Source organism: Calypte anna, chromosome 2, assembly GCF_003957555.1.
Source record: "Calypte anna isolate BGI_N300 chromosome 2, bCalAnn1_v1.p, whole genome shotgun sequence".
NCBI classification, from domain to species: Eukaryota; Metazoa; Chordata; class Aves; order Apodiformes; family Trochilidae; genus Calypte; species Calypte anna.
In genome coordinates this window covers 17,847,394-17,863,620 of record NC_044245.1, presented here as the reverse complement: position 1 = coordinate 17,863,620, position 16,227 = coordinate 17,847,394, and the positions used below count along the sequence as shown (strand labels likewise).

Below are 16,227 nucleotides of genomic sequence, written 5' to 3'. Positions count from 1 at the left end.
TTTTGGTTTATGCCTTACAGCACCTTTGGGGTGTGTCACTGCATGAACATCATTTAAGAGGTGCCAGTAACACAGAGTTATAGAATTCCTGGGAAAATTAGAAGCCTCCAGCTTCTTTTAATTAATTTTGCCCCATTTCAGATCTAAATATAAAAAAATAACCCCAAAACCCAACACACTAAATGTTTTTATTAGCATCCAAATAAGAAATCAAGGTGATATTTTTCCAATGCATAAATATGTCACAGTACTTTCAAACTCTGCAGGTCTTCTATGTACAACAGGATTAGGAACCATTATGTTCTGGACCGCTCTTACACGTAGGAGCCTATCTCCATGTCACTACAGAAATCTGTGAAGCAGACTGAAAATACAGTCTCTTGTAATGATGACATACAGTATTGCTGCAAATGCCATAATTCAGTAGTAACTTGCTGTATTTTTGGCAGAATATGAAACAAAATATTTTACAAAGACTAAACTTCTTTAGGCTTTGTAACAAACCTCTGCTTTACAACAAATATGCAATGGAACTTTAGAATCTGACTCTCTGAAAAGATGACCTCTTGAGTGCTTTTAATGAAATCCCTTGATTCTTTTTACTTCTTCTAAAGCTGATCAATTTTTAAAACACCCACAGTGTCTCCAATGTTGAGATGTTCCAGAAACCCGGATTGCTTAGAAATGCCAAAGATTTAAACTCATGAAAAAAGCTTATCAAAAAATCTCAAGAAAAATGAACTTGAGATCTAAAACTCCATTTATACACATTAACTGCACCCTCCATAACATACTGCCAATGAAAAAATATTTTTCAAATGGGAAAACATTTTTCAAAAGAAAACATTACAACTTGTTAAAAAAATGCAACCCTTGAGGAGACAGATTTCTTCAGAAAGATTAGAAAATACCTCTTGTGGACTTTGCATTAGATCTGAAGTCCAGCATAACAGAGTATCAACCCACAATACAGGAAAATTGTAAAATTTTCTCAGAACAAAGAATTCCAGAGCTGAAAATCACAAATTGGTATAAAAGATAATACCTAAGCAGGGAACAATAGATGGAAATTAAAAGTATCTTGACAAGACAAGTAATTACTTGCTTTAATATGCCCCATAAATGCCTTAAAGCAACATACTGATATTGCTCAGAACCACTCTGCCTTCACTGCCACATCTGTTCTCATTCAGTCCCCATGGCAATCAGGCCACTTCCTACTCAATTCTCCCCCGGCTGAGCTGTTTGGTTCCCCAAAATCTTTCATACGTGAGTCACTGAAACACTTACTCATACTTAAAACAAATCACTAAGAATTCAGATGGTGCTAACATATTTAAGTGGTGTGTAGGTGTGTTATCTGATGCATCCAGTTACAGAAATTACCCCTCTATGAGTAAGTTTTACATTACAGATAAACTTGATAAACTGACTGTATGATAGGCTTTTTATGACCTTTCCTGAACTATGCCCACAGGTTGATGCCTACTTATATGATTAGTAACACTTCAAGCCCCTAAATGCTGTCCAACAGGAAAATACTGTACTTTTTATTTAAAATTACTTAAATCAGAAGCATTTTTTTACTCCTTGCACTCAAGGCAACCTTGAGCAAGTGACAAGTTCAAGCTCTTGTATTTCACAGCTCTGCCCTCATGTTAAATGGAAGCTGCAGATGTCTGGAAAGGAGAGCATCTGCCTCCAGACCCAAGAAGTTTCACAACACTGAATTTTAAGGTTACATTTTATCACACATCGTACAGCCTTCTACAGTTTGCCCTAGAACACCACAAAAAGTAGGCTGGTTCACAAAACTAATTAGGCTTGAAATATCCATGCTCCCTCTGGTACCTCTGAGGAGCATCTCTCTGACAAGAGGGGAGTTTGAGGCTTGGTAATGAGGATCTTGACTACTTTTTCCAGCAGACTTCTTTTTCCAGCAAGAGCTTTGCTGAGTACACAGGTTACACAAGCTGTCTTCAGCTGCTTGTAACTCTCACTCTGGTAAAGGCTACGAGCAGGATGAGATGCGTGTGTGCACCAGGTCAATAAAAATTAATCCAGCAAGCTGAAGCTGTTCAAATAGAAAATGTCATGTAAGTGGTCTCATCTGGGCTGAGACAGGTTAGGAAGTCCTCAGAAGCAGCTGTGCTGGCCAGTAAGAATGTCAGGAGTTTTCAGACCAAACCACTATTTTTATCTAATGCACAGAGGAATTTGGCAGGAGGGTTTATTCTCAAAGTTGCCTGAATCATGCTGTAGATGAAGGTACAGCCTAATATCACCAGCCACAGTTTAACCAATAAGCCTGACATTCTTCCCATTACATTCTTGTAAATTTCTTCAAAAGATCAGCTAGTTGCAAGAATAAGCTTCCAGGACAACTTCTGCTCCTAGAACATATTCAGCTGTTTCTCTGAAAAGCCTCAGTGTCTCTGAGGCTGGCATTTTGCAGTAAGACATTACTGCATGTGGAAATGTTTTTTGTTTCTTTAATGAAAAAAAAAATCTAATTTTTAAAAGGTCTAAATGCTTAGAAAATTAACAGTAAGAAGCACTGTGATTTGTAGCATCTCCAAACATTCTACTCACACAAAATATGATGTTACCACTTCTCCTAACCTTAACTATCTCTGGCCTTATTAAGTTTCAAGAAATAACTGGAGTCAGATACAAGGATAGCATCACTGTCTGCTTAAGACTTGGGAGTATCTTTGGCTTGGAACAGTAAAGGATCTTCCACTCATTTTAGCATGGTTGAGCACTTCACAGTTTTCCCTCAAAAAGCCACATGAAAAGGTCATTTTATCCATTCACAACATGGAATAGTACACGGAGATAAAATCCCTGTGGCAATTCTAGGAGTAGATTTCTAGTCCCAAACCTCTCATTCTCAGCTTGCCCATAAAACATCTATTTGGCAGCACTCTTTAAAATCTCTAGAATACATTTCTTAGAACAGCAATAGCTTTAAAGTCTACATCCTTGACACTGGTGGTTTCTGTGGACTAAAATGTCATATTTTTGTTGCCTGTTAGCTTCTGAAAGTGTATCACACTGAAAAATTCTCTATACAGGTGTGCACTGTCTACAGTGCTGATTGTAAGCCATGCCTCTGAAAAAGAAGCGTACAGTTCAGTTTTGTAATGCCTAGTACATGCACAACCTCTATCCAAAATAAATACATAGACTACATTTTGCCTACACTGGAAATACTTAGTTGCATGTCAAATTGATAACTCACAGATAATCTGGAATTAAATCCTGTGAAATTATTGCAGAATTTGGCCTTAAAGTTGATAGGAATTCATTCTACCATGACGGCTGCAGTCTGTAATACTTCCAAGGCTACTCAGCATCCAGACAATGACATGTTGAACAACTAAATTGTGTGCATGAAGTAAAGCAAAGGTAACACACAAACTGCCCAACAGAAAACCTATAAATACAAAATCTAATCTGGATCCTCTTTCATGTCAGGATGCATATTCATCTCAGGAGGTCATATGCTATGTTTTCATGACACATAGGCACAGAGATAAACAATCATTGTAACACTGGTGTGGAGTCAGGATATAGATATGAATCATTAAATGCACGCAATACACGGAGTAGTTTCTTTTGTGCTGTTAAATTAATAAAACCACTTTAAAGTTACTTGCTTGTTAGGGTCAGGATTACAACATACTGTTGTAAAGTTCATGCTGATGTTAAAAAAACAAATTTCATACAGTAAAATTATACTGAATGCGAATAGTTATTATGCAGAGTGGGAATGTACATTTTACACTGCTCTCTGCTCTGATTATAGTCTGATGCCTCATGCTGTTGTGTTTTTTTAAGATGTAGGTATTTAGTAACAGCGTATGAGAAGTAAACCTACACAGCAGAGAAACAAATTATTTACTACATTTACCAAGAGACTTTCAATTTACTCATTATAAAATCCCTGTTCCCTTATTCCTACAGAATATTTAGCAAAACTGTTTACTGAGGTGGCTTTATATAGCCAAAACATTCAGATTTCTAGTAAACAATGCTTGTTTTGTTGCTTGTTTTGAGAATTTTGCAGCACTGGTGGTCTTGTTTATGCCAAGACTAATAAAAAACAGTTGTAAATATATTTCAAACAACTGGATGCTGAAGAGGAAACAGATCATATCATTAAATACGTGACCAGACCAGTGATACCATTGTACATGGATTAAAATTCAGAGGTCACATTTTTTTATTAGTTATGTTCTGGAAACCATAAATTATGTATTCCTTTTAATTAATGACATTAATTGACCAAATCCACATAATCTTCTAGATTTCCCCAAGCAACTAGCGAGCAACATTCCTTTGAAGCTGATTCATATTTTTCAGGATGATTTTCAACAATATCTTCTTGACATCAGAAGATAAAAAATGCTTTTCTAGAATAAGGAAGCTGATCAATATTCTGTAATAATCTGTGTCCAAAATGGAATTGACAGCTGTGATGTATAATATGATATCAACGACTCATGTACTACCCTCTTTCAGAAGAGCACTGCACAATTTCACAGAATCATAGAATGCTGTGGGTTGGAAGAACAGGTAGCAATGTATGTAGAAAGCACACTGGTCTGCCTCATAAAAGTATGTTTCCTCACTTCCACCTACCCCTACCATGTCAACAATCACTCTTAGTATGATTCTTTCCATTTTTAGCTTTAATCATCTGTATGCTGAAGAAGTCTTAATTCACACACATTTACTTTCTCTTCTACTGATAGGTTGCTGAGAACTTCCAAGGTAAGGCTACAGACTTTGCATACTCCCCCTACTTTTCCAATTAATTTTGCCAATTGAAATTTCAAACTTGAATTTTTGTTTTAAAAATGTCATTTGACATACCCATGGACTGGGGTTAGGTGATCTTTTAGTAGGAGATTAGATTTGTAAGCCAGAACATCCTCTTCTGTTTCAAATACTAATTGAACCTTTTCCCTTATCAGCCAGCCTGTCCTAAATTGTCTCTTCCACACTGAACAAAGAGAAGCTATAATTATTGTTTGTGACCAGACTTCTGCTATGCTTCTCACAGTATGGTTTTTTACCAAAAATATCCCATGTGGTCCTTTTCATCATGACATCCGCATCCTTCTGTTCATTTGTTTGCTCTCTCTTTTGGTTGTTCCTCAAACATTCTTTCTGATGTATCCATGCTAAAGTTATCAGTGTAACAAACATATTGCAGAATTTCTGGATTCATTTCTGACCTCTCCTGGTGGTGTCTTCTCCTTAGATGGCATACCCAACCCCAACTTCTTTCTCCATTACTTTCCATTCTTGACTCTGGCCTACCATATTTCTGAAAACAATTTTTAATTACTCTATCAATATGAAAATCTTGATTCTTTTGAACTTCAGAGCTCTGATTCCCCATGGATAATAAATTACTCAGGAAAAATTTGAGTATGGTGACAATTTAATATATTAAATTTTAATAATCCAGTTTTAAACTCTGCAGTCAATCCCACTATTTCTAATTTATGTTCTATTAAAATCCAGTGTCTTAGAACTTAAAATCTAAGAAGCTGATACATTACATAACATCTTAGGTTGGTGTTTAGAGAATTAATTGTCTTCCCCTAAAACTTGTCATGCAGCTTTCTGTACCTGAACCATATTTCATATGAGGATGACTTTAATGTTGCCTTGCCAGCCCACTGTACTTACTTCCTCACTACTCAATTTCATTTAATTAGGAGGATGTTTTCTCTTTTCTGCCTCCTAAAACTCAAAGCTGCTGCTTCTTATTCAGATTTCCATCACTGGATTTTATTTTCCTCTCAACCTATTTGCTTACCCTTAAGTCTAGATGGTACTTCCATGTCTGTCTGTTTCTAACATCATATTTCTGACTCTCACCTTGGTGCTTTCTTTTAATTTGCTCACTATGCTAGGTGCATACAAAGTCATCATACAGCCTCTAATCAAATCCCAACTTAAATAATGTCCTTGTTTTCATCTAATTTAAATATGCAAAATTAAAATGAGAACAAATACATCATACCACCTCTAAGTCTACAAGAAATGGCACTCTCCAAAGATTGTATTTCTATGGAGAGAAACTACTCATGTATCTTCCAGCCATAATTCTCTTCCACGTCATAATTATTTTTAGTATCAGTCTTACTGATTAAGAAGCCTTTAAAATCTGAGTTATAACAATGTTACCAAGTGTCTCTCTGTAAATGGTATACTTCTCAATTTACATATATAAACTTTGTTTACAACCAAGCACATCTATTTTTTTCTTTAATGATCTACACAGTTGGATTCCACTTTGTTTCCTCTAAAAATAATAATTGAATGGCACTTTCCTACATTACCTGTATATATTGTAAATTCAGTAATCTGACATGCCATTTAGAGATAATGAAACAAGACAATACTTGTAGAACATAGGAAAATTTCTCATAAAAATATCCAGGCTTAGGCACATATGTCAATACTTTGCAAACCAGATAAAACCATCCTTATTAACATACAGAGAAACTGAAAGTACTATGCTTTTCTTTTAAAAAAATCAATTAAATTGTATGAAGAAGTCTAAAAAAATTTACATGCCAAACTTTCAGCTACTTAATATGAAAGCAGATCTTAGCATACTGATTGTCTAAATTCTGAAATATGATGACAGCTTTTGAAAAACACAGGGGCATGTAGAGACTTTTTGCAATATTTGCAATCTGCAATTATCTCTGCATGCCAGGCATCAAAGTACAACATTTTCCACTAATACTTTGCAGTTAAGATGTACTTTTGCTGATGCCAAGATCTGGCTTTGGGTCACAGTTCCATCCCATTTTTCCTACATGATTACACCAAGAAATTCCACTTTAATTACAACCTCTGCAAATCAACTAACCTTTCAGTATTGAAGTTGGAATGAGACAATTACAAAATCCCATGAGTCTGAGCTGAAATTAGTTGTTGGATTTAAACAGCTGGAGGGGAAAGGGAGACATATCTGAAGGAAGTGTATTGAGACCAGCAGGACTCCCTTTAAGAGAGAAATAGAGAACAGTTAGTAAAAAGAAGCAGGATAAATAATGTGAGTAGAACAGTGTCTGTACAATGAAAAGGGGATAAAAAGAGAGCAGTAATAAGTCTTACTAGAAAGTGCAACAGAAAAGGCAAAGAGAAGCAAAGGAGTGGGACCGGTGATGCTCCAAGACTTCATGTAGAGTCTTCTCTCTAAAAATGTAATAATTTGCCCCTAATTAAAGTGTTAAACACTGTGAGAGGTATTTTATTACAGATTAAACTGACATGGGGGGAGTCTCATTTAAGGCTGGGATAAAGAGTAATAATTTAAATTAGTAGTAGAGAGTTGCTCAAGTGTTCTGACCACGACTGTTGACGAGTACATTCTCTAATACCTGCAATTGGACAGGACACAACAATAACTCAAAATGCAAAGGATGGCCAGGACTGGTACTGGTACTTCAGTCAGCACTGCATTCATGCATATCTCTTGGAATGAATCTACCAATATTAATATATCTTCTAACTTAGGCTGCAAAGTCATTCAGCTTCTCAAGGCCAGGCAGATCTCATGCACTGTTCCATGCACTAAATCAAGGACAGCTTCATGTTCTAAAAACTTTACAAGTGTTTGGAAGCACTTACAAGAAAAAAAAAGGATTTATTTTCTAAAAGCTAGATGCAAGCACTAGCTCTAGGGAAGGCATTACCTTCCTGCTAAAGCATGAGGCTAAAATCCAAAACATGCACAGCCACCAAATGCCAGGATCATCTAAGTCTTAGTCTTGATAATTGCATCCTTGCATAACAACATCTGTATTGCAGTATCAGGCTGATGTAACATGCTTTTACTTTATTTCCTAAGAAACTCTGCGAACATTTCTACACCACTGCAGCATGAGTCTCCTGCCACTTATTCATTATGAGTTAGTACGGCTAATTAGAGTTGACCTGCCACGAAGGAAAGTAGTTTTAGAACCAGGGTATCTTCATACTGGATAAGAGATAACCCAATAAGAAAAACGTGCACTAACTATATGCCAAGTGAAAAATAAAAAACAATTTAACTAATGCCACTATACAACAAGAGTATTATTGAAGTGCTATCATTACTACACACACAAAAAAATTGAGTGCAATTTCCATGTGCCTTTATGCGAGACAAACATTATAGTTACTTTATCAATTGGTTTTGTAGTACTGCTAACTAGCTAGAAATTGTGTAATACTAGTATTGCACATGTCCTTCACAGACCTAATTCTTGAAAGAGAAGTTCCAAGACCAAATCCTAACCAAATGGCTACAAAAGGCTCTCATCCACTTCTCTTTCATGACGGAACAAATTCAGACTTGATTTGTGAAAGTTAAGAAAGGGTTATGATCACTGGGGTCAGAACAACATGCCAACCAAACAGCCTCTGCCTGGGGAAAGGATGTAGCATTACTGTGGGAACTGGACTCAGCAAATTGCATTTGTGCTCAGAGAAAAACTGTATAATGACTCCATTTATATACTGTACGTACTCAGATATTTCTAGGACAACTTACTTCTAGAAATGCTCTCCTTATGGCATGAGAACTACAAGGTGAAATATAAATGTATATCTTATGCAGATAGAAATTGTAATTGTGCATCCTAAAAAAGGCAGTTCATCTCACTGTCATTGCCTCACTGAAACAAATTGATCACTATTGCATAATTTCCTCTGAAGATAACAGGAAGTCTTGATCCTTACTTCAACATTGGATTTGGTTCAATGGCTTATTTCATTTTCTTATAAAATACTATCATCATCTAGCAGTATATTTTGCTACTATGTTATGCAGATGAAAGCATTTCATTTACTTAGCATTAAACATTTAGAATAAGACATCTGCAGTCATGCCAAACTATGTGGGGGTGGAAAAGGAAGTAACATCAAATAAGCTTGACAGAACTGTTGAGAATTTTGGGAACAAACAAAATGCCAACATTTTGCATGACGGAAGCTTAAATAATTTTCTGTCCAAAGGAGAAAACAGACTACCAAAAAACCTAGAACTTGAGGATGCTTCATATATTAATTCATACTATCCATAAAGTATAGAGAAACATGAGCTAGTATTTTGAAAGAAAAACTCATTTTTTTCAAACAAAAGTATTTTTCATGCTGTTTTATATACTTTGGGGGTGAATTCCCATTTACAAAACCCCAATATTTATTATGAACATACAATCCAAATCTACATAAATAAGTTGTTGACTTACGTGGTAACTTTTCAGCCTAACAAAATCGACTTTCATGGAGATAAACCTTTCTGAATTTCTGCTGAGATTTTTAATGTGCTCCACAAGGTCAGCACAGAACTTGTAGCCACCTTTGAGGACACACAGAACCACAATATCATTGTCTCCAATGTCTTGCACAATATCTTTGGCCAATCGTTCTGTCCTGGGGCAAAAAAAAATTAAGGATAAAATAACATTAGAGGCAGAATCTCTAAGTTCATGGTATACTTTCCATGTAGTTACAGAGAATCGTGATGGTGAGCACACAGCTTGACTGCAAAGTCTGTCTTGACTGAGTTTGGATCAGTAGGCAGATAGAGTGATGGATGCAAGACACAAAGCATGAGAATCAAATTGATTAACCTTGAATGCCACAAAGCAACACTTAAATTTTCAAGGTAAAAATAACACTAATGCTTACTGTAAGGAGCTCTGTTTTTTAAAGAACAAGGTAGATGGCATTTCTAAATCTAAAATGGGGTATCAGGTAATTTGTAGGTGTAAGGATTATATTAGCAGAAAACTGAACAATGTAACTTGATGTTCTGAGGAAACAGCTGAACGCATTGTTGCTGTAAACACTTTCTCTGGAAAATTCTTTGATAGCTCTTTGAATTCAGTCAGCAGTTTCTGTCACAGTGGGCTTCTTGACAGGATGCAATTTATTAAATGATCCTATAGACTATCCCATGTCTTTAATGGTTACATTTTTTGTATTTTTTTTCTCTACCCACTGTAATAATAGAATCCCTTTGCCACTGCATAAATACACTGGACTTCAGTGAAACCTGTATGTGTGCATGTACTAGAGAAGAATAAACTCTAAAATAAAGATAATATACTGGTTATGAGCAAAAGCTGTCACTTCATTTTCACATTTTGTATTTGTAGTGCTCAACTAAATTCCATATAGCAGTTATTAGTATTTTTTAGATCTCAAATACATCACTAGATCGTCTTGTTTGGCCTCAAATATTTAATTCCTCTTACTGATGTAAGAATGAAGATCAGTAAAAGACTAACTTACTTAAGATTAGTAAAATAGTCTTTTATCAAGTCCAAGCTTAATTGTGACAACCTCTCATTAAGAAGAACCATTTGTCTGGTGATTTTAATTTTTTTTATCATCTTCTTCAGATTGTTTGAGGAGCTGAAATTTCAAAAAATAGCAAAGACCTCTTTGGATTTTAAAAGAGTATGAACTCCAGCATAGACAAAATAAACTAATTTCAATTTTAAAATAAAATCATACCAATTTTTAGCATAAACTTAATTGCTATCAATTGACAAGAGAATTTCCTGAGCCTTCTTCCTACATGAAAATTTTGCATGATCACATCTGTGTCATTTTTCTTTAGAACAGAATCACTGCTTTGTGCTGGAGTAAAAGAAAACAGTGATATTCGTTCTTCTGGAGTACAAAAAACACCAGAGTTCAATGCTTACTTCAAACAAATTTATATCAATTTTCTTTGAGACATGAAATTGTAAAGCATTTATTTAAAAAAGAGATATTAAAAGTCAATTGAACATAACCAAAGGTGATAAAAAACTGAGCACAACGGTAACAGAAAAGCCAACAAAAGAAAGCTTATGCTTAAAAACAAATACAGGAATCATTAGTCTTCCTTATGATGCATGTTTACAATCTTCTTTCAAGGAGTTCCAGCAATTTCAGTACTTGCAACTGGCTGCTTAAATGTGGTAGGTGGAAAGCTGCAGGCAGAAAATGTCCCATGAAATTCCATTCAGATATTCCAAATAAACACAACGGCGAAAATTACCATTTCCAATTTGTAACTTTGTCACCAGATTTTCAACAGAATGTCAAAATAGTACCTGAACATGAACACTGAGCTGGAATAATACCATGAGTACCAAAGCACCATTAAATGCCTACACTAAGGGCACATGGGAAAAAGGAATAACCAGGCTTTCCCACTGCCACCCTCCAAACCTACCATCTGTACCCACACAGCCCATGACACTCTTCTGGCTGTGTGGAATGGCAGAAGTCATTGGTGCAGCTGGGTCAACTGGCATTAATGATTTCTGCTAGGGAGTGGCAAAAGTTATATGTAAATGAATGCAGGTTGGTTTTTTTGCCAATGCCAATTTCTTCTTTTTGTAAGGCCCCTGTCTCATTCAATACCCAAACAGAAAACGGGTGAAAAAAATTAGGGATTTGCAAAAGCAACTTCAAGTCTAGCATTTCCTAACCTTCAAGCATTTTTTACTTTTCAAATTAATAAAGTATTTTTATAATTGCTAATATAGTATTTTAGAAGAAATTTTATATACATACTGTCTGTAGATGACAGGCCTTATAAAAAAGAATACAACCACTGACAAAAGAATTTATTTAGTAAAATTCAAACTACACATACCTGTCAACAATAATGCCATGAGGTATGAGCACATATTCCAGATCTCCGTAGTAGTGCTGAGGATAAGTGAACAAATCCAGACTGTATCCAGGCCAATTGTCTGAAATCTGAACATCAAATAGTACTGCTCAGAATACTTCATGGTGTTTGACAATATGCAACTGGTACAAAATCAGTGTTCCTGTACACTTCACTGGCTGAATTAATAGTACATCATACCATCTTCCAGTTATAATTTATAATTTCACTTTTTCTGTTAATTACTTTGCTTCTCAGTATATTTCAGAAATCAAATGTTACAGTTTTTCCCCACAGACCATGGTAGATTTCACCTGAAATTATAAACAATTAGAGAGAAAGTTTAATATTAAACTAGCAGCTAGTCTAACATTCGTATTTCTTTCAAACTTGAAATGCAAATGTAAGATTACCAGTAAAACGGGACTCTCCAGTAGGAGATTCAGACAGTGAGATTAAAAGTCATTAAATCATTTTAAAACTGCAAATTTCTCATTTAGAGGTGTTTTAATGTTGCACATAAGAAACAGCAAAGAAACTTCTACATAAGAACCAGCAGACAGGGAGAAGAAATTACATGGTTCACGGGTGGTATCTGTATAAATCAGTGGAAGATTGTACTTCTTGTCAAAAGTGAAGTTCTTAATTAAGTTACCCAAGATAAATTATTACAATATATTCACATCCCACCTCACTATCAGCTAGTCTCTAAATTCATAAATTTACAGTAAAATGTTTCACATGTTTAATATGCATTTGTTTCATAATTGTAAGAATACAACTAGGAGATGCCACAGCATATAATTGCAGTAGAGATGAAGTAAGGCAAAAATCAATCAACAGATAAAGGCTTTAGCAAGCTATGAAGATACAGTCACCAGCAGAAGAACTAAACAAACTCCAAAATAACAACTTTCACAATTCCTTACAAAAGACAAGATCTGCAGGTCCATGAGGTATCTCAGAATCATTGTGAAACTTTGCTTCAATATTAGTTCAGGGTAAAAAGTGACACCTAACAGGTTTCTTTACAAACATGTTTCTCAAGTCACATATTGTCTTTCTTCTTTTTGCAGCTTGACCACATGAACCTTGAGTTGAGGAATAAATGTTGAGAAGCTTGCCTTTGTGTCGTGAACATCTTAAGGGCATTTCTGCTAAATATAGCCTTTAGAGGACCATCAGTGAAAGTAAGCCCAGCTCACGGTTTCCTGTAGAAGATCAATAACCTGTGTCTCACAAATATCCAGGCTAACATGGCATATTTCGTGTTAAGCTGTTCCTTCACATCCAATCTTTTTGAACTTGACCATGCTGTACCAAAACAGTGTTCTGATTCATGGATTTTTTTTGGTTGGGGTTTTTCTACATTGACAGCTACAGACACACTGACTGCCATATTTTCTTACCTGCCCAATAGTTTCTGTATTAAAAAACATATTTGTTGGTAACTGCTACTGAACATTTGCCCATATAAAGCATGACATGATCACTGAAATTACTGAAAGCTTTTCCCCTGACTTACACAAGTGTTGAAACTACACAAAGAAAAAATTTACTCAGATATGTCCCTCATTCTTATAGAAACAGATTATAAATATCCTCCCTGGTGAGATTTTTTAATTAGAGGCAAATCTTGCTCCAAAAACACTGCTGTAGGAGTCCTGGGAAGCCTGCTTTCCCTTCTTCATTATCAGTACATAAGGGTGACTGACACTTTTTAAACATTTTGTAGCAATGAACTGTCTGGTATGGTTTTGTTCAAAAGCATTTTAACATAAAACAATTTCTGATAGTGCTTTAAATCACATAAGTACTATAAACACCCACTAAGAATCTGTCAGTATTCCTTACTTCTGCATTCTCATCAAATTGCACGTTTTCAGTGTGATACAGAATATCAAACTAAATGGATGAAAACTGATTCAGAATTCATACAAACCAATTGCTTTTACTTAGGTTACAATAACCTGTTTATGAAACATGAACAGGATGAAATTTTTACTCTCCTATCAGTCCTTGTAGTTCTCTTCAATAAAAGAACTCCATCACCTTAAATAATACAGAAGTTCTAATTTACAAGTGACCACTAGCATTTGACACATAAGTTAAATTCACATTCTCTAACTCATAATTTTTCTATTATAAGGCCATTTCATATTCTTCTTTACTATGAGCAGGCCATTTCCAATTATAAAGCCTAGATACTCTCACTTACCCTAAAGCTATTAACACTGTTATGCTGTAAGACCACTTCCAAGTAACTGTAAATTTTTACGAATTTAAAAACCAAGATAGTGTGATTATCCTCAGTCTCATAGCTAAGCATCAAAAGAATATTTGCCCCAAATAAAAGACAACTTCTATTACTTCTATTTACTTCTAGCTTTATGCTTTAAAAATATGAAGGAAATATTTGTGATAGTTTCAATAAAATACAGTATTCAACTGTATTAATAAATGTATTAGATACATTGATATATAACTGTGCAAAAGAAAGTCCTACAGTGAAAGAGCTATTTTTAAAGTTTGGGATTGGCTTGTCAAAGCAGCCCAGCAGAAATTCTTCAGTATGTCTTCAAAAAGCTGATGTCAATGTATACAAAAAGGAACACAAATACATGGCAGTATCAGAAGACATTCCCTTGAGGCATCAGTAGTAAGATGGAGACATTCAACCACAACACCTTGGAAGAACATTGCTAGTTTTGTTGCCTGGCAAGGTGGGTACACGTGTTTGAGCACAGCACTTGCCTCAAAACAACAACAATCTGGATCCTGCTTTGATATAAAGAAGTGAGTATCAAGCAAAGTCCAGCTTTTGGAAACTTAAATCATAGTGCACTGGCCTTACTTTTGGTTGTTTTTAGGGGGTTGGAGGGCGCTGGAGAACGGATGTACCTACTAGTGTGTACCAAGCAGAAGAAATAACATCAGTACAGCAGAACCTCGTTGTGAGCACTCATCTCCCCCTTTACAATATCCTCACGTTGCTTTGGCTCTTAGCACGGTCATCCTTTGTTAAAATGCCATTTGTTACACAGGTGTCAGGTGAAGTGATGATGCAGGGTGGTTTCAGCCAGAGCTGGAACACACCGCGGTGTGGGGTTCTCTGGAAGGGGGGTGGAAGGGACCCAACCGCTGCCTACAGAGCTCTCAGCTCTGCTCCACCATTTGCGCAGCTGTTCTGCAACTCGGTTAAAATTCCAACACCGCAATAAATACGTTTAAAACATGTTCTTATGAACACACCGAAGGTGGTGGCAGTGATGATATTTACATCACAGAAGAATCTGTTTTGGCTTTTTTCCGTCAGAATAAGGAGCATATTCCCTCATTTTTGCATAATTTATTCAAGCCCACAGGTACTCCAAACCCACTGCCAAAGTTTGGGCTTTTTCCTACCACAGAACAGGAGGAAGCCCAATGGCATGCTTTCACAACCCACACAGATCCCAAAAATCCTGGGGGAGTCGGGTACGCCGAGATCCCTGGGGAATGCCGGGGGATCCCGACCTAAGTTCCTCAACCTAATGAAACGCACAGCCGGAGCCGCCCCTCGGGGTAATTCAGGACCGCATTTCCAGGGAGGACACCAAAAGCCCGGTGAAGCTTGGGGAGCCGGCCGGCCAGCCTGCCTCTGGCCCGGGGACCCCAACATGCACCTTCCCGCTGCAGCCCAGCCCAGCCCGGCCCGGGCCGGTCCGCTCCGGCAGCCCCAGCAGGCTGTGGCGGGAGGCACCGCAAGCGAGGGGCTGAAAGATGGGTGAGGAAAGGCGGCCCCAATGCCGCCTCAGGGTGCCCGGACCCAGCGGGGACCCTCACCGGGCGGCTCCGCGGACGGGAAGGACGTGAGGAGACCGGCGGGGGCCGGCAGCGACCCAAAGGATGAGGCCAGGCAGAAAAGAGAGGCAGAGAGAGGAGCGGTACCGGCCCGGCCGCAAAGAACCGAGCAGGCGCGGGGGGTCAGGCACAAAGCGCTGTAGGAGCGACAGCCGCGGGGCAGCCACGCAGCAGGCGGGCGGTGCAGGACCTGCGGCAGCGCATGGCGGCGGAGGACGGGAAGAAGCAGCGGGGAAGCGGGGTGGGGAGACCGCGCACCGCGTGGGGCCAGAGGCCGGGACCCGCCAACGCTTTGCATTTACCACAACGCCGCGGCCTCCAGCGCTTCGCGCCGCCCCGCTGCCGCCTCCTTGCTCAGCCATCTTCCTGCGCGCCCGCCCGAGGGGCTGCGGTGGGGCGGGGCCGGGCGAGTGGGTCTGGAGCCGCGGCGGGGGCCGGGCTGCGGCCGAGGAAGGTGGCGAGGAGTCCGGTGCCCGCCGAGCTACGGAGTGCCCGAGGGGGCTGGCCTCGGGGCGGGAAGATGCAGCCCTGATTATGGGGCCGGTCCCCCGCCTCGCTGGGCAGCCAGAGCCTGCGATGTGCCCGCCGGCGGCCAGGGCTCACCGAACAGGAGCTCATCAGCTTTTCTGAGGCCGTGACACGACGGGATTCATTGCTCCAGATCCGCAACGCATAAGCTACACCGTATG

At 38.1% G+C, this 16,227-nt stretch overlaps 1 protein-coding gene across 1 annotated transcript in view; it reads right to left on the bottom strand.

Annotated features, from left to right (window-relative positions):
- Positions 1-15,939, bottom strand: part of PRTFDC1 (phosphoribosyl transferase domain containing 1) — a 42,823-nt gene extending 26,884 nt beyond the window's left edge. The window contains exons 1-3 of the mRNA XM_030445024.1: positions 15,841-15,939; positions 11,678-11,784; positions 9,270-9,453 (exon numbers count right to left, since the gene is read on the bottom strand). Coding sequence (XP_030300884.1) covers positions 9,270-9,453; positions 11,678-11,784; positions 15,841-15,900 — 351 coding nt within the window. The 5' untranslated portion in view covers positions 15,901-15,939. The remainder of the gene's footprint in view (positions 1-9,269; positions 9,454-11,677; positions 11,785-15,840) is intronic.
- Positions 15,940-16,227: the final 288 nt, after the last annotated feature.